The sequence below is a fragment of the Myodes glareolus genome, chromosome 8 (genome assembly GCF_982192425.1).
Source record: "Myodes glareolus chromosome 8, mMyoGla1.1, whole genome shotgun sequence".
NCBI lineage: Eukaryota > Metazoa > Chordata > Mammalia > Rodentia > Cricetidae > Myodes > Myodes glareolus.
The window spans coordinates 6,355,280-6,375,405 of NC_142033.1; the positions used below are offsets into that span (position 1 = coordinate 6,355,280).

Sequence of the window (20,126 nt, forward strand, 5' to 3'; positions counted from 1 at the left end):
ACTATTTGATAAACAATTTTAAAAGTAAACATTTTACAATCTTAACCTTTTGACAAGTTTTGTTTAAAAAAATATTAAAAATTAATGACAGTTGCTTCTTTAAAAAGATACTTTGCTTGCTTTAAGTGACGCTTACCTTGTCTGAAATCTGACTCCGAGGAGATAATGGACGGGCTTTCACTGGAGGTACTAAAGAGATCACTGTGGTAAGGTTTGTATCTTCGAACTGGTTCTAAAAGAATTTTTAAAATTTAGAAAGTTTATAGCAATGCCACACAAATTTAAAAAAAGAACACACTCAATCTTGATTAGAAAATTTTATATATTACTTTAAAATTGAACAATTAGGCTCTAGTGTAGGGATACTTTGCACACAGGTTGAAAGTGTGGATTCTGGAAACAGACTGCTTGGGTTTTGCTATTGTTGTTGTTTGTCAAAAAGGGGGTTATAGTAACTGCACATCTCATAAGGATGCTGATAGAATCAAAGGTTCTTAGGACAGTATGGATGTTATAGGAGCAACATTCATATCAGCTTTAGTGTCGTTCTCTATCATCTACTTACTGCAAGGGATCAACCCCCAAGAGCACAATCCAAGAGACTCCACAACATGGAAGGTAAGTATACAAACACACAATGCAAGAGAGGACATTCAGTTCTACCAGAATGGGAGGGGCGGAGTCAGGAAGGGCTCCTGTAGAGATCTGCTCGGACAGTGCCTCCTGCAGGGGCTAAGGCAGGGGCAAGCATGGACTAAAACAGAAATACTGTGCAAAAAGTATTTGTATCTTTTAAAGTTTATTTTATGTGTTGGGGGTACTGTCCATCCATGTCCTGACCCCTCCTTCTCCATCCTCATTGTCCCTGTGGGGCTCTGCCATTCATGTTCTGACCCCCCACTTCTCCATCTCCATTGTCCCCATGGGGCTCTGTCCATCCATATCTGGATTCTCTATTCTCTCTAGCTTCCTTTTTGCAGTCTTGTTCTCCATATAACCCAGCATATAGAAAGTGAGTTTGCCAGATTGGAAATCTGGGCACAGCACTGTAGTTCTCAAAAGCTTTTAAACTAGAGTCCTTCGGAGGACAGTTTATAAACTCCTTAGGTTGTTACTCAAGGACTGCCATCTTCAGATCCACAATAAGACTTGTAATATATTTTGAAAGCTGCAGATTCGGTGGTGAGAATCTGTTCGAAAGCACAAAACTTCATTCACAGCCCAAGTTTATCATACAAATATTTAAATCAAAATTTAAAAACTAAATTCATGTAGAAGTCTCATCACTATGTTTTTCCTCAAACAAATTCTTCACTTGCACCAGCACACTGCTGGTGACCAGGGCAGCAGCCCTAGTTACTCTGGAAACGCGTGCTGAGTCCCACCGTTTCTCGCCTGAACGCCCCTTCTCCTTTCTGCGTTTTATATATAACTCTGTAAGCTAAGCACTGAACTGGACATCTCTTTTCATACTTTCCACTCCTCATGCCTCACTAGCTGCTGCCTGTCCATCCCGACCTGCCCCTCTCACTAAATGATGAGGTCTTTCACAGAAAGATGGGCTGCTTCTTACATCTAGCACATGCGCAGAGTGCAGCAAGCACACGTTTTCTGTGTCAGTGAATGAAAACAAGGGTTACACTAAGATGACCTTCAGGTGACCTTGCAGAGAATCACTTTCACAGAACCAGCAGAACAGAAAGGTCAAAGGAGGGCAGGTGGGAAGAACGGGGAGATGCGCACGCGCTATTGTTTGTTTCCGTACGCTGGCGGTTTGGGGGGAGAGCTACTGGCCCAGGGGACACACTGCTCCTGTTTTCTAGTGGCTGACAAAAAGCTGGTTTTTGAAGTTGCAGATGATAGTCGGAAAAACTGACGGAAAATGTGCTGACGGAAATGGAGATGGAAAAACACAAGGGAGGCTTCACAAAGAGAAACAGCAGGCAAGAAAGAAGGTAAAAACAAAAATCTGAAATCTCAACATAGCAACATCAGAAGGTCATTTGGCAATAAAGGCCGAGTCACGGTGAGGGAGCCCCGTGGCTAGAACCCCGACACCAGGAGAGACAGCACCCTGGGAAACTATGATGAGGGTCAGCGAAACCCACAGGAATCCTTCATGTGGGCCTTGGCTAAGGATGCATGAATTTTAGTGACTTATCCAAAATGTTTTGTGGCTTTTTGTGGATTTTAGAGAGAGCAGTCCATGGGAAATGCCCTGAAGTGAAGCGAGATGGAGATGCCAGATGGCAGGAAGAAGTGAAGAACGTTTCTTTTCCCGAACAGTCTGCAGATTCGAGGCGAGGAACATCACACAATGAAGCGTTCATGCTAGGTTTCAACAGAGGTTGTACAAGAGGATGAAGCTAACAAATAAGGAAGAGGTTAGTTAAATGGCATCACAAGAGCCAGGTCAGTGGAGCCAGGAACTATGTGCTGGGAGAATCCTGGCAGAGCTGGAGTCTTGCTGAGAAAGAGACTTTAAACAAACATGGGAAGGAAGTTTCTATGATAACGTTCATCTGAAGAACAAGGCATCTGCTGCTGATGTGCAGACCGCCCCGCCTATGTATGGTCAACACGAGTTCACTCTCATCAATGAAGAAGGTTTCAGAATTAAGTATTTCCTAGTCCTCTGTGAACGACTGCATTTTACTACAGAGAAATCTCGTGGTAAAATAAGGTTTCAAATGCACTGGGTGAATATGAATGTGACTGAAAGGGCCATGAAAAATGAAGAACAACAAAAACAAACTCCAGAAGTGTCAATGAAAACAGTAGTGTTACCGAATACTACTTTATCGCTACAAACATAATAAATTATGCACACATTATAGAGTTACTTAGGAAGAACTGTTTCATTTGAAGGCACCAAAGTACTTTGGTTTTCTTGTTGCCAAACTCTCCTGCGAATACCATGTGGGATTTTCCAGTGAACCAGCACCAGATCACAAATCCAGAACTGCAAGTTTCAGGACAGCTAGACTAGCAAGGCCCAGGAGAGGACCTGGCCATAGAAACAACAAGCTCTGCTGATTCACGAAGCTAAGTAGGAAGGAGCAGCAAACCTGTTCGATAAACCGAGCAGAGAGGTTTCCTGCGCTCGGATGCTGAGCTCAGAACTCCAGCTTCGTGCTACAGAAAGCAGCGCACAAATCTACTGTTTCTGAACTACTTCTGTGAACCGAATCCCATTTGCTAGGTCTCATTTTGTGTTTATGTTTCCTATGTTAGCTTATAGCCTGTGCTTTGTCTTTTCTCTTTAGCCAGGGTTCCAACTGGAAGACAAAAGCAACTCTGTTCAACCTCCTAAAGCTTCTTGAGAAGGCACCCCCCCCACCCCGAAAAGTCCGCTGTCTCCAGAGGCTGTTCTCAGGGCTACGCCCAGGTTGGGGCACACCACCATGTTATGAATGAGCACTCTCCAAACACACTAGATGACTAGCTTTGTCTATAAACGGTAGGAAGACGTTTTCCTTCTCTACAGTGGGGGGAGGGCCATTTAAATGGAAGGGATTGATTTTGCGAGCCTCTTGTAGTCCAGTGTCATTAAATTGCTGTTAGCCACGCTCTTTCTATGCAGTAACGTGACAGAAATAACTAGATTAAAAGTCCCAGACAGTATTTTCTACGTAGTTTTAATTTTTAAAAGGTTTATAATCAGATTAAATTATCAGCTAGTCACGCTTACAGCAATAAAAAGCTTTACCTTTCTAAGTGTGAGCTCCCCTGCCCCTCTCTGGCTTTTCAAGACAAGAGTTGCTCTGTATAATCCTGACTGTCCTGGAACTTGCTCTGCAGACCAGGCTGGCCTCAAACTTAGAGATCCACCTGCCTCTGCCTGAATGCTAGGATTAAAGGCAAGGGCCACCACTATCCCATCCATTTCTAAATTATATAGCAACATCAGCCATTTCAGAAATGTACAACTGCATGTCCTACGTCAAGGCCATCGATGCTGGTTTGGAGAAGCCCATGCGCCGTGCTCACAGACCACTTGGGTCACAACATTTCTCAGCTCTGTGATGATCTACATGCCTAGGTCTCAGGAGGCACTGACCAGAAAGAAGAGGTTTGCTACCTCAGCTCTGGTGTGTAGCAGGCAGACAGAACCTACATATTTGTGAAGTGCCCTAGCATCATCAAACACCTTGTTCTTACAAGACCCAGGTGACAGTGATATTATCTTTGTTTCTTTTTTGGATTTTTAGACAGGTGTGCAGCCCTGGACGCTTCTGGACTCGCTGTGCAGACCAGGCCGGCCTCAAACTCACACCTGCCTCGGCCTCCCAAGTGCTGGAATTAGAAGCGTGAGCCAGCACAACTGGCAATGTTTTCTGTCCGTATCTCAAGGCACAATCCTAGCACTCTGGATTTGGTTCAGATCCCAGGACTGTAGTATTAATTGTGTAATTAAGAAAAAAGTTTGATAATTATGACAATGTTCAAATATACAGAAAAATAAATAATATAGATGTCATATACACTTTTCTCGGGACTAACTAGAATTTTAACTTTTATCAGACAACTTTGTGTTTGTGTATGTGTACACATGTCCGTGTGTGCTTGTGTGCACATGTGCCACTGGAGGCTAAAGGACAACCTTGACTGTCGTTCCTGAGGTGCCATCTATCCTGTTTCTTGAAACAGGGTCTCCTTTTGGCTTGGAGCTTTCTGATCTGGGTAGGCTGGGTGGCACTGAGCCTACGGATCTGCCTGTCCCCACTTCCACAGCAGTGAGGCCATTGTGCACCACCATGTCCTGCTTCTCTTGGGGGTCTACAAATTGAACTCAAATTGCCACTCTTGCAACACAAACATTTAACAACTGCAAGATAAGATGCTCCTAAAAACCTATTTATGGAGTATTACAAAGTTTTCTGGATACTAAAAATTATGATCATATGCAATGGGCTCCCCCTCTGTATGCTGTGAATGTCATTGCTTAATTAAAAAAAAACCAAAAACAAACAAACAAACAAAAATCTGTGTTAGGCCTGTGCAGGGCAGAATAGAGGTGTGTGGGGAATACTAAACTGAATGCTGCGGGGAAAGCAGGCGCAGTCAGGGAGATGCCATGTAGTCACCAGAGGAGAAAGATGAAAGTTGTCAGCTGGAACCTTGTCGGTAGGCCACAAACCTCATGGTAAAATATAAAATAATAGATATGGGTTAATTTAATATGTAAGAGCTTGCTAGAAATATGTTACAGTGCTTGGCCAAGCAGTGATTTAATTGATACAGTTTCTGTGTGGTTATTTCGGGACTGAGCAGCCGGGAACAAACAAACAAGCAGCTTCCTACAACAATGGACCTACAATACACATATCTGAATATACACCTTATAAAATGCACTTGTGGCCTCTACTCAGCATGATGCTCCTGGTGTACGAGGAAACTGGGCTTTCATCAGCATGACAGAAGAATACGTTCACCTTTGCTGGGCTAAACTACTCTCTATTTGCCAGTTTATAATTTTTAGCATCTATTAAATGTGTAGATAAAACCTACAACAAAGAAACTGGTATACAAGGGTCCATTTATGCTAGGTCATGTCTCATTCGTCTGAGAATTTTTTTTAATAAAACCTGCTGGGAGTGTGTGACTTCGGACACACAAGGAGTTCTGGAAATATCAGGGTTAAGAAGAGCAAGACTGAAAAACACTAGGGAGATCACATCAGTGAAACCAAAGTCCACCAGACTGTACTTATGACACACACATACACACAAACACCACACACACACACACATCATACACACACAGATACACAACACACACACATACATATACACACCACACACAAGCACCACAATACACACTACAAACATACACAGCACACATACAAAACATACACACAACATATACACAGCACATGTACACCACACCATACACACCCAGACACATACATATATACACCACACACACACCATACACATGTACAAATACCCTCTCTGAAATCACCTGACCAGTGCGAAAGACTGGAACAAATACAGACTAAAGAGGAATGATTTTGAGAGTTTAGTTAAATTCTGTAATATTACATATACCACTGTCTGAAGAAGAAGAGGGAACGTAATTTCTCATACCACTTCAGCACAGTGAGAGTATTTTTACCCTTTACATATAGTTTCATCCTGGGAACAGACGTGACGCCAACTCTCCAACCACACTGATTTCACTGATAACAGTTAATAAGCAGCGTCTCAAGGGTTATAATGTTTTTCAGAAGTTCTTTACAACCAAGAATCACAATTTCTACTAGTGCAATACACAGTAGTGACTTGGCTGCAGGAACTCATGGCGTGTGATCATAAACACTGACTTACAAGTTGAGGCATCTCCCAGTATTTGCATACAACTCTGGGCTCGCACAAAGCTCTCTCATTCAACTGTTTTCAAGTTAAATTAATCCAAGCCAGCACAAACTATGACCTAGAGATGGCGTTACAAGTGAGACACAGCCAGGCTCAAGCTACTAATGTACAGAAGGCGCCACTCAGCCACCTCCAGTGACAAGAATCCGTGTTTAGCTTGGCATTTCTGTGCCTTTACTGCGCGACTGAGACTACAAAGGTCGGTTCTAGAGAGCGATGTCAGCTCTGAGAGGACGGCAGTGACTGCCTTTCTGCTTCACACTGAACATCTTAGACCTCGCTTTTGTTTTTAAAGAAAATGGCCCTAATAAATGACACACTTCAAAGGGCAGAGAAACACAGTTGTCCTGCTGCTATTTACACACTGGCTGACCCCCTCTGGGCGTCCACAGAGGTCACTTTCCTCTGTTCTCCAGGTTCCTCTCTAGTCTGCATCTGTGCTCTGGCCAGCAGAACACGGTCTACAAGCCCCGAGAGGTGATCGTGAGGAAGACAGATTTAACCTGGAAGTAAGAAGGGTTACATGGAGAATCTCTGTGACCGTGCCATTCCAAACGTGTAAAGCTTGTGCCAAGGCAGGTGTGACAGAAAAGTCTCCAGTTCCCCAGGGCCCAGAGCAACGTGGCGCTGTACCTGGGCGCTGCCTTATGTGGTGACTGTCAGTGCTCATCAAACACCACCCAGGATTCTTTCTGCTCTTACCTCGCCAGCCCTTATGCAAAGTTCAAAGACAGATCATGTGATTTGATTCTCAGAGTGGACAAAAAGAGAATCCTCACTACTTCCATAATTGGTCAGAAACTATTACTAAAATCCTACATCCAAAATAGCACCACCAGGTATGCTAACTCTCTTTAACAACCACGCTGTGACACACTCAGGTTATATTAACAAGCACGTGTTTAATACCTGTTATGTCAGGGACACAGCTAGGAAATACACAGGCTTACAGGAAGAAAAACAAACCCTTAAAAACTAGTAATTTCAAATAAGCAAATCCAGGTCACCATTCGGAGCCAGGCCGGAAACATCCGACAGTCTGAAGGATGGATGGCACATGAATGGGGGCAGGAAAATGTAAAACAGCTTCGTATGGGTTAGATGGCAAGCAGATGGGTAGGAATTTCTTGTACTTACAAATATATGTAGAAATACACTGGGTGTTCTTTATACATCTTTTATTTATATATAAATATGCAAGCACATATACATTTATTTCCCTCTATACATACACAGAGATATGGAAGGGAGGTATGGAAAGAGAAAGGTAGAGAAAGAAAAGGAGAAGTGGAGAGACTGAGAGCGACAGCCAAGCCTAAAGGACGACGAGGCCGAGAGATCAGGGACAACCAGGAGCCAGAACTCCAGCCTGTGCACACCATAGAATGCTACTGAAGGGCAGATGTCAGAAATGTCTTCAGGTTTGTATAACTGACAGCTGCAGAGACAGAAGGGACTGGGAAGAAATGAGATCGTTTGTAAGGATAAAACAGTCAGGTCTCAGCTGAGATCATCTACACTGGACAGCAAGTTAGAGGCCGGCTGTCCAAGAAAACAGAACAAAGCTAACCAAACAACCGAACACATGCTGGGTTTTAATACCATGATGAAACTTGTTGCTAGTAAGACTCATTTATTTTTATTACATATTTTTAAGATTTATCTGTCGGTCTGTATGTACTTCCTCAGGAGGTTATATCAAAGTCAAACTAAGTCTCTAAGTGGCTAGATTTAATTTAGATCCTTACTTTATGAACAAAAAGGGTATTATTTTTGTGGATTCAAAATTAACATTTTGTTTTAGAAATATAGATACAAGAAAGTTTGCATTACACCGGCCTAATGATGTAGTGTTGTTCTGACCTGCACTGACTCCTACCATGGCCACCGCCAAAGGCACCTGTGTCAGTGAAACAGACAAGGCACACAGCAGTTGCGAACTGGCCCCAAGTAGCTCTCAAAGGTAGGGTGTGCAGACACAGCATCTCCTCATTAAACAGGTTCTACTGCACAATGCCAGCCCCTGGAGACACTGCAGATCTTTCAAACCAGCGGGTTGATCTGTCCACAACAGTGCATGTCAAATATACAAAACTCACTGTAACTTCAGGAAGATAATAATAAAGTCACTAGTGTCTAAAGGTCTCTTGACTGAGAGTGGGACATTCCTCCTTACTGGTATTTACTTCTATGGAACTGATATCCGTGCAACAACAGCTTAAAATTATTATTTTAGCTTATGGGATGATTTAAATTAATCTTGCCATATTTTTACTTTTCTTTCTTTTTCTACATGTAAATAAGGTAGAGAAACAAAAACTGGCACAGTTCATAACTAGCATTTTGATCTAGCAAGTCCTCTTCTTGAGGACTAGAACATTATGAATTCACCCCATTGCTTTTCTTAAAGTAACCAGAAAGTTAAAAACTGAAAACTGAACCCTCTCAAATGAAATGTTATACCTTCATAACTAAGAATAAGATCCTATGTGTGAGTGTTCATGTATTCCAGCCGACTTTCAGCCCTATCCACAAGGCAGTCAAGGACAACAAACCTGGGCTGGGACCAGAGGTCATAGTGCTAGAAAGAAGGAAGCAGTATCTTGTTTTGAGGTGAAGTAGACTGATGGCATAGCTCACTAAAAAAATGATATTTAACTGTCATCTTTGCAGAAAACACTGTATCTGTAAGCTGCAGGGTAGCCTAGACTGCTGGAAGAACATACTAGAACCCCAAGCAGTGTGGAGTCCCACCCACATGGCTCTCAGAGCTGTATCTGTAAGCTGCAGAGTGGTTCGGACTGCTGGGAGAACATGCTAGAATCCCAGGCAGGTGTGGAGTACCGCCCACACAGCTCTCAGAGTGATGCTCCCACGTCACTCTGTCACAGAGAAGAATCCACTGTGAACCACTGAGAAGGCAGGGGGTACGTGGTAATAACAACACCAGAGACATTAGTTAGAGACTCCTAGTGAGAACCAGACTCCACTGGCTGTGGGACGCAGGTCAGAGGTGGAAATGAGAGCTACCAACCCTCAGGAAGAAAGCAGAAAGAACCAGCGAGGAGCGGTCTTATGCTGAAGTGAAAGCTCTGGCAGAGACAAATGCCCGGCAGCTCACGGCCACCTGCAACCTCAGGTGCAGGAGACCCAAAGGCCTTCTGGCCTCAGCAGTCACTGCGCTCATGTGGTACACATACACAATGCTGGGAAACACTCAAACGTAAAATAAAGATTAATAAATCTTTTAAAAAGGGATTTATTTCTGTTTTATATGTGTAGATGTTCTACCTGCACGTGTCTGTGCACCACGTGCTTTCATATCCACCAAGTCTACAAAACGATGTCAGATCCTGTGGAATTGGAGGTGCATTTGTACGATACCATGTAGGTGCCAGGAATTGAACCTCGGTCCCCTGGAGGAGCAAGTGCTTGTAACTACTAAGCCATCTCTGTAGCCCCCACTTTTAAAAAGTGAAATTAAGAGGAAAGAAAAAAAAGAGGCATCAAATTTTAAAACTGGTTTTTAACATAGAGAATGCTTGTGCCTTCTGCCCGGGTTTCTATACAGAATTATCTGAACGCTAAATTGTCAACTTCAACAGTATAGTAATAATTTTGAATTTTTAAGCCTTAACTATCATTTCTTTCATAGGATCTTTGTTGATCCTAACATTCTCATTCTGTTCCCAGGGAAGCTGGAATACTCACTGCCACTGCTGTGATAGGTCTCTTCCTCATTTCTAGCAGCAGGACTAGCCCCAGTGATCCCCAGTGGTGGCGTCTCATTGGAATACCATCGCAGTAGGGTAAAGCTGCTGTCTTAACCTGGCACAGTCTTTCCCGATGCTATCCCGCCTCATTAGATCAAAATTATGTAACTTTGATAAGGAGAAATTGGGGCTTGTTAGGTGGTGAGCTCAGTATCCAAGTGCCCAGGCAGGAACAGCTAACAGTGTGGTCTGGCCTCTTCCTGCAGTCTGGATGGCCAACAGAAAAACCATGACAGAGTTCAAAGCACAGGTTGATCGAGAAAAATGGATCACGGACCTCTTTTGACAAATCAGTTTACTTTTCTGAGCCTTGGGCAAAGAGCTGAGAGTCGAATAGACCCAGATTATTTCCATGCACACTCTGCGACCTTCAGGTCTGGTCTCCACTGGGCTGGCTGGGTAGCTGATGTCAGCTGGGGTGAGATGGAGGTGACTAAGGGAAAGGCTCCTTTCAAGAGGACAGGTCTGTTCCAGAGAAACGCTGCGTGTGTAGGAGACTACGGTGTTCACCATCAGTGCAACAATCCTCTTTGCACATCCAAAAGAACAAATTAAATGTGTCAATTTCATTTTTTAGTTGTTTTAAATACTGAAACAAATTGTTTTTCTTTTTGGGGTGCTGGGGATCAAACTTAAGGTTGGTATGATATGCCACTGAGCTATATCCCAGCCCTGAACATTTTTTAAAAGTAAAGTAAGAACAGGAACTCTTTAGCCGGAACTGTGAAAATCCATGCTGGAAATAACCATTTTCTGATTGACAGAAACTCAATCATCAACCAGTTCAGGGATAATGAGTATGCTATTAAAGCCCAAGGCAGTGTTTGGATAAAGATGTACTTAAAGACGTCATCTAATCCTAAAATTACAGAGACCCATTAGCAGTTGTCAGGACCAAGATCACAAAAGACAGTAGAGCATTTCAAAGTATGAATATTTGGGAAAAATACATAAATATGAATAGTGTGTACATTAGTGGGGTGGACTGTTTTGCTTGGTTTATTGCACATGAAGACCTCAATTTCCATGAGAATTCAAGGAGACAAATAGCATTTATTTTCTATTCTTGTCTTTCTCTGTGTACAAGTTAAGACCTTCACTGCACTTCTGTTTACACACGCAGAGATACAACACAGTTGAAAACCAGTCTGCCCCAAACTAAAAAACACACTGGAATTTATGTTTCTGAATTCCATACCTCAAATGCTCCCACAGATAATGTGCTATGTAATGATGCTAGTAAGGCAAGCGTAAGTTAGTGCTACTGATAAATATAATAATGGAGGCTTATTTAAGGTGATGTAAGTATTTGCACAATAAATCTATATTTTCAGGTTTTATCTATTAGGTTTTAAAACATCTGGAAAAATACAGGCAGGTTTTTATCGACAGCAAACGCTTTTGCAATCTTCACAGTAAAAAGATTCAGAATAGAAAATATCTAGTTATTAAATAGTTCAAAGCACACTGTATTTTTAAAAGCTTTTCGTTTGTGTAAATGTCCTTTAACAAACATAAAATTTCAAAATCTGCAAATATTGTATTATCATAACTATGTAAGTGAACAAATAAAACTTAGAACTATTATGTTATCTTTACAGAAAAACTTGTGTGGACTCACACTGGGTAGTGAACACACCAACTGCCTCATAAGAGAAATGGACTACATGCTGAATGTATTTTGTTACAGGCAGTCCAATGAAAAGTTACTTATTTAAACAAAATACATTAAACTGATGATCATAGAACAATTTAAAGATTTTCATTACACTAATATCTGACTCCGTAATGCAAACCTAGGCTCCACTATAAAAATTCAGTTTTACTAAAGACATACTAATAACTTTAAAAACACTAAGGCAAAGAGTCTTTTGCAGCCAATACATCCGAATGCCAGACAATCCTAATTTCCTTTCCTTTTATGTGTGTAGTGTGTGCAGAGCATGCATGGATGTATGCGAGTGTGTGCCTGCGTGTGTGCACGTGTGGGTCAGGAGACAACAGATACTCCAGCTGCTGACCTCCCCCTTATTTAAGGCAGCGTCTCTGCCCACACAGGGAACGTACTGTTTCAGAGACACTAGCTGGCCAGCATGCTCCAGGGACCTGCAGGATTCTGCACCCACAGTGAGGTTACAGGCACGCAAGTCCACGCCCAGATCCACGCCCAGATCTGCACAGTGCTCGGGTTGTTATGAGATCTGGTCATTACGTCCACAGAGCAAAGGTTCTTACACAACAAGCCAAGTCTTCAGCTCCATGGTTTTATTATTAGTATCATCATCTTTGATAAAGAGTCTCACTAGGTAGCCCTGGCTGGCCTGGAACTTACTAAGTAGACCAGGCTGGCCCCAAACTCACAGAGATCTGCCTGCCTCTGCCTCCCGAGTGCTGGGATTGGAAATCCCATGAGTCATCATGACCAGTTCCATGGTTTTATTCACATGAAAAAAAAAAAGATATTGTTCACTCTAAATGTCAGAAATATTCATCTTGTTTATACGTATCTCCATTATTCAGAAGTTAACGATAATGGTTTTTCCTATTTGATCCACGGACGTTATTCAGAGGTTAACTATAACAGTTTTTTCCATTTGATCTATGGACAGCTGTCTTTTCCCACAATGGAAATATTTCCTTATGTGTGTCTTCAAGAGCACAGTCTTAGGTTCAGACAGACTACAGTTTACATGTAAGCTGCTGCTGGCTAACACTGAGGGTGACCTGACTTCACAAGTGCAGTCCTTTCTCTTCAGCTACAGGAAGGGCCTGCTTTGCCATCACAATTCTAAAGGCTAAAATTGATACGGCGAATAAACTTGTAATTTTACTTCCCATCTTACAAAGATTCAAAACCATTTTATTTCAAGAATACATAGTAACAGGGCTGGAGAGATGGCCCGGCAGGTAAGAGCATTTGCTGGTCTTACAGAGGACCGGGGTTCGGTTCCATGTAACAGCAGGATGGTTCACAATTATCTGTAACTCCAGCTCCAGGGGATCCGATGCCCTCTTCTGGCCTTCACATGCACTAGCCACATACACGGCGCATAAACATACACGAAGCACTCACACAAACATACATGAAGCACTCACACAAGCATACATAAAGCACTCACACAAACATAAAGAATATACTGAATTTCTTCAAAAGTCATTACTACTTTATAAGATGTATATTATATATAAACCCAGAATATCAATTAAATACCCATTATTTCCTCCATAATTCTCAATTTCTTAATAATTTGTAATCCCTGAGTTGAAGGAAACACTGCAATACGTCTTTTACTAGGACAGCGCATGCTTCAACTTAAGCAAAAGAAGACCAGGCTTTTAGGAGAAGGAAGGAAATCTATGGACAGACTGAACAACCACCTAAGATTGTTATGGGCTTAGGACTGGGGGTATGTGAGCAGTTCTTTGCTGTGCACACGGGAGGATCTGATTTTGATCTAACCCACATAAAAGCCAGGCTTGGTGGGGAGACTTGTAATTGTAGCTCTGTGGTGACTGGGGCTGGGAGGAGGGGCAATGGTGTGAGGTGAGGTGGGGATAAGCAGATTCCTGGGGCTTGCTCATTAGTCAGAGAGTTTTGGGTCAATGGAAGCCCTGTCTCAGAAAACAAGGTGGTGGCTGGAGAGATGCCTCAGCAGCTAAGGGCACATACTTCTTACAGGTTAGGTTCTAATGTCTTTGTCTGGCATCTGAGAGTATTATATTCAAATTCACAACATCATATTCCTCATCGATACAAACAGTTAATAATAAAAATCTTAAAAAAAAAAAAGGTGGATGGCTCCTGAGGAACACACAACACCCAAGACTGATCTCTGGCTCCAGACACACACAGAGGCACATGCAACCGCACACATACATATGAATAAGCATCCTCTGCACACACATGAAGGCCGCTCTCTGGCTCTACACATACACAAAGGCACATGCAACTGCACACATACGAACAAACATCCTCTGCACACACATGAAGGCCAATCTCTGACCTCCAGATAAACACAGAGTTACATGCGTCTGTACACATATGAACAAGTATCCTCTGCATACACATGAAGGCTCATCTCTGGCCTCCAGATAAACACAAAGGCTCTTTACACACACTAACAAGCATTCTCTGCACACACAAAAGACAGCATTTCCTCAATTCTGTTACTCCTTACTCTATATAGAGAGCATTATAAAGTTCCTTTCAAATAGCTACGACAAAGGACTATACAATTATAACAAAGAAATGGGAAATAAAGCTTTCATCCTAAAACAGTTCAGGATTTGGCCAGTTTGGTCTACACATAAGTTCCAGGGAAGCTGTGTCCATGTCTGTATGTGTGGGTTTAATTGAAAATCTATGAGGCTAGCCAATACGACACAGTAAGAGTATGCTGTATATAACTTATGGAGTTGATTTTATGCTTTTCAAATTAAAAATGTAATAAATGGATTGTTTAATCACTTCACACTCATTACCTGATTCATCTATTTTTGCTAGGTCCATTTTATAGACGGCATAACTCAGACTAGGGACAATGCCTCAACTCATAGACACGAAAAGGTGTAATCAATTCAAATCTAGCCTGACTTTAAATCTACCTATATACCATGCTTTTAGAAACGCAGATCTCAAACTATTTTAAACCACATATGCCTGCCAGTTACTATAAAACCTGCTTTGGAAGCTGGTGGTCTGAGTTCACCTGGTACCAAGCTAGGTCACCTCCCTGAGCTTAGTGTGACCCACTGCTTCTGAAACCCACAAGCCAGGCATTTCCTGAGGCCTCCACTGAGACAGTACTCATCACATAACACTGCCTGACCCTGAGCGTTAGAGTTAATACATGCACTGTGGAGTGCTGGCATAGAGGGGACTTGGGCATGTTGTATAGGGAGGACTTGAGCATGCGGCAGGGAGGACGTAGGCATGCTGTAGGGAGGACTTGGGCGTGCTGTAGGGAGGAGGATTTGGGCATGCTGTAGGGAGGACTGAGAATGCTGCATGGAGGGGCACTTGGGCATGCTGTAGGGAGAACTTTACAGCGCACTCTGACTGGGAGGCTTTGATGGAAGAGTGAACAGAAACTGACAGAGGAGCTAATATGGCCTAGATGTAAAGGCTTGGCAGTGGAAATCAGACTTGTAGAATGGTTTAATAGCCCTTTTTTATTTTAAGACACAACCTTAGGTATTTTAATTCACTTATTCTCTCAGACACACACAGATTTACTAACCTTCCACATTCATGGCTTCTCTCAGAACCTGAAGCTTCTTTTGTCTCTCTCGAATTCGGTCCAAGGCGCTTGATACTGCAGAAGATGTTGGCGTGTCTCGAGTGTGATATGCTGGCTCCGCTCTCTGAGGCCCAAAGATATCCAAGGCAATGCTTCCATCAGAGTACCTGGCCTCCTTCTTTCTAGGAGTGGCTGAAGTCCGTCCTGTTACCGCCTCAGGGTCACAGTGCTGGGACCTGCCAGTCTCTCCAGAAAAGTCCCTGTCAGCCGTACAAAGCAAGTCCATGGACGAAGCCCAGACCTTTCTCTTAGAGAACGTGTCCACTGCAGGGAAAGCCCGTTTTTGTGGACTGCTAGTTTTGAACTGGTAAGGGGAACAGACAGTCTCAGAATCTTCATGCCTGGAATTATTATCAGATGGGATATCCTTGAAATAATCTTCCTCATCTTGTGTGTCTCTGATGGACAGAAATCCCATAGATTTACTAAGCCCTTTGTTAAGAAAAGTCTGATGAGAGAATGGAGCCTTGTGTATGTCTAGTACATCAGAAGTGGAGCTTCTTCCTGGAATGATAAGAATCTATCATGTATGCGCAGAATCTTTAGAAAGTCAGCAAGAATGTAACCCACCACTGATAAACACAGCAGTTCCCTAAATTATCCACGTGGAAGATCAGAGACGAAATGACTACGGTAATCGTGAGCGTGGAACATGTGGAAACAGAGCGCAGAAATCCTTGAGGCCAATGTCTCTTTGCTCTGCTATGACATAATGGGGCCCTTGTGCATGCGAGAACTGCACCACTGAGCCATGCCTGCATCACAAGGTCTCTCAGGGAAGAAGGACTGCACCACTGAGTGCCTGCCTCACAATGCCTCTTACGGAATAACATAAATAGCGTACTGAACCTACGCTTCCGAGTAGTACTATTTCCATCATCAGAAGTAAATTATTTGGTTTTCAAATAAAGATAAAAGTTGTTAATAACATCTACTTTTGTAGAACGGTAATTGTCCATGAAATTAGGGAGATAATATAATGCATAACATACTCTTTTAACTTGTAAAAATATAACTTAAAATATGTTTCAGGTATAAAGTCCTGGTATTTCTGATCTTTTAAATAAATATGTTTGATTGAAAAATATAGAATTCTTTCTATTCTGCATAGGAAGAAAACTGCAATACATGGAATTATCAAGTTCAAGAAAACTTTACCATATCTGAAACCAAGATAATTTCCACCTAAATTGATAAAGAAGCCCAATTTTTCCTAACACACTAGAGACTAAAGTTCCCCCTTAGAATGGAATGCACACTATTTGCCAGCAGCAGCACCAATGCTAGGACTGCCTCTAGAGGCCAACAGAGCTAGAACCAGGTAGGCATCCTGTGGTTTAAAGGTCGATGGAGACACACCAGAAATGTCCACTCAGCTACATCAATTCTATGAATCAACGGACTCAACAACCAAAATGGTATTTGTCCAGTATTGAAAAAAATGGAACTATTTCGAGTTTACTACATCAATAGCCCTAAACATTGACAACTTTCTCTGTCCACCAAACAACACTGGTCTTCAGTTACCGTCTCTGCTATGGGCGCTTACAGTGCCAGTGTTTCTCCCTTTCATTGAGCCTTTCCCGTTAATACACAAATACCATCTTTCTCAAAAGCCAGACAAGAGCAAGACAAACTCCTCCCATTTGCTCACCCCCTTGCAGCTACTGTCCCCAGTTCCTCACGCTTTGCTCACGAGGTCCCCTACTGGACAGGCTCCAGCTACTCCGCACCCGGGTGCCCATCACACACCACTAGTGGCCTCCACACTGCCAAAGCTCAGAGACTCTACACCAGGTGAAGCCTTACTCTTTCCCGCCTGGCTCCCCTGCTGGGGCTGCTTGTCCCTCTCCAAATCCTTTATGTGTGCTCAAATGTTGGGTTTCCTCATGTATCAGGTTCAGAACTCCTTTTTACTTTTTGTCTTTTCCTTATGAAATTTTATTAATAATATTAATAAAAATAAAAAATATGACCTGGATTTGAAAAATTCTCACGTTTTCTTTCTTAATACCGATCTTTTTGGGGAAGCTCCAGTCTTAACACAACTAGCGCTCCTGCTCCCATGCCTGAGGAGCATCTCAAACTGTCCAAGGTTCCAACTCGTCTTGTTTTCTACTTCCAGTCTTTCCTAACACTGGTTACTCAAAACGGAAACATGGGCACTTAAATGACTCATCCTCCTTAAGCTTCCTCAGCAATTCTGCTCAGCATTCTCAAAGACACCTTACTTCATGTGTTAATTTCCAATCCCATCTCATCAAACCCAGTTAACGATGCTGAGAGGCAAGCTCACTGTTGAGCCCTGAGATTAGTTGCTTCTATGAACTCCATCCAACAACCAGAATTATCTTTTGCCAATGCCAGTTCCACCACGTCACTGACCTGTTCAACAAATCAGACAGCCTATCATTCATGAAATGGAAACCTCCCAGCCCTGCACCTGGTGCATCTCCTTCCTCACTTTATCCAAGATGCAGGCTCTCTGTTGACCTCTTATAAATAAAAATACTTTTCTGCCTCTTCTTTTCCAGATCTTTCTCATGTCCAGTTTCTTTGCATTCAATTGTTTTATTTTAATCTTTTCAAAAATAAACTGTTAATAAGTAAGTTAATACTTACTTATCTTGATGTGCACGGGTGCTTTGCCTATATACATTTAAGTGTGTCACATGTGTGCAGAGCCTCCAGAGGCAGAAGACGGTGTTGGATCACCTGGAACTTGAGTTACAAAAGGTTGTAAGCCACTTTGGGATGCTAGGAATTTAACTCGGGTCCCCTGGAAGAAGCCAGTACTTGTAACTGCTGAGCCATCTCTCCAGGCTCCCATAGTTTTATTTTAAATGGGACTTCCTAAAATTAGCCAACCCTAATGTCACTGTAATATAAATAAAACACTTACCAAATAGATTTCAAGTCTCTTCGACCTGTAAGAGGTAAGTATATGCCTGCATTAGATTGTTACTATTTACTAGCAATATATTAGTTGGTCATGGTATCTCCAGGAAGCATGTCTTTTCCATGGCAACACAGGCCTAAATGAAATGCTGACTACACACCTTTCAGGAGTTGCCGATTTACAGACAGGGTCCAGTGGTTGGTATGAAAATAAATTAGATACAGAAATATATCAGGATATATCTATTGAAAGTCCAAAAGGCTAAGGCCAACTTGGGTTACATATTAAGACCCTGTCTCAAAGAAATAAAAAGTGGGGCTGGGGAGATGGCTTAGTGGTTAAGAGTACTCTCTGCTCTTATGGAGGACCTGGGCTCAGTTTGCAGTCCCTCCAGGGTGGCTCACACTGTCAGTTCCTGGAACCCTCTTCTGGCCTCTGTAGGCACTACAGACATGTGGTATACATACAAGCAAAAACATTCACACATCTAAGAGGAGAGCAGTAGAAGAAATGAGCTATAAGGGCGGAACGAGAAGGTGGCATGGACGGGGAGGGAGGGCATGACGGACAGAAAAGAGGGAAGGAAAGAGAAAAAATATCACGAAGCTTTAGAAAGCACAGAAAAACATACTGTATAAGCCTACTTAAAATATGCATGTGCATGCATACATTTGTGTATACACATACACACGTACACACACACATATACATACATACATTTTTAATGGAGTTATGTAACATCTAACAAAAATTCCAGCATCAGGCATGGGAACCCCCACACCTCCTGAATTGCTCTTTGAGGGAATACGTGAGTCTCCCAAAACAACACAGACTACTGACGCTGCCTCTGTTACCTTCCCCAGAAACTGAAAAGACAGACCCTCCTGCTGAGGATCCACACACTTCAGACACAGGACTGGGAGAAATAAAGCTGGAACTGACCCAGGAAGTCCCTCTGATGACTGGCTTTTTCGGTACGGGAAGGCGCTATGAAGCTTGCCTAGTATGAGGAGCAAAACCTACAAACAAAAGGCTAATGCAAAGTCTATGAACCAGTGACTGGCCTGGCAATTATCTCTAATTGAAAACGGTTGATGCTACCGGTACATATGCACATAGCTGTATATATGTAACAATAACTAGAAGTGGTCAATGCTACCGGTACATATGCACATAGCTGTATATATGTAACAATAACTAGAAGTGGTCAATGCTACCGGTACATATGCACATAGCTGTATATATGTAACAATAACTAGAAGTGGTCAATGCTACCGGTACATACGCACATAGCTGTATATATGTAACAATTAGAAGTGGTCATGAACTTGGGAGGGAAAGGAGGAAGTGAAATAAATGCAATGGTCATGTATGAAGTTATCAAATTAAATTAAAACACATTCATACAAATAAAACAAAAATAAATCTTAAAAAAACAAGAAAATACATAGTGAAAATAAAACAATCTACTTAAAAAGTTTGTCACAACTTTGTTTTGATCCTTCAAATATGTCAACTATAACTATGGTGGAATTTGTTCTTGAAGTTTTCAAATCATATCTGTTAACATTATAATCACAAACCTAAAATTTCATGACAATTACTTATAAAAGCTTGAATCATAATTGAAGTCTACTTTGGTTGCCAAGGAAACCACAAAAAAGATGGTGAAACAGAAAGATCTGAAACGAAGGCAGATGGGATGAGGAAATGGGTCAAAAATGGCAGTGTGAGACAAGTTTAAAGCCAGAGGAGTACACACTTGTCATGAATGATC

General features: G+C 42.2%; 1 protein-coding gene across 6 annotated transcripts in view; it reads right to left on the reverse strand.

Annotated features, from left to right (window-relative positions):
- Window positions 1-20,126, reverse strand: part of Ptpn13 (protein tyrosine phosphatase non-receptor type 13) — a 181,571-nt gene that overhangs the window by 86,311 nt on the left and 75,134 nt on the right. For 5 of the 6 annotated variants that reach the window (XM_048427242.3, XM_048427236.3, XM_048427228.3 and 2 more), the window contains exons 7-8: window positions 15,391-15,954; window positions 137-232 (exon numbers count right to left, since the gene is read on the reverse strand). In XM_048427242.3, coding sequence (XP_048283199.3) covers window positions 137-232; window positions 15,391-15,954 — 660 coding nt within the window. The remainder of the gene's footprint in view (window positions 1-136; window positions 233-15,390; window positions 15,955-20,126) is intronic. The other variant, XM_085691576.2, reaches the window with a different exon arrangement.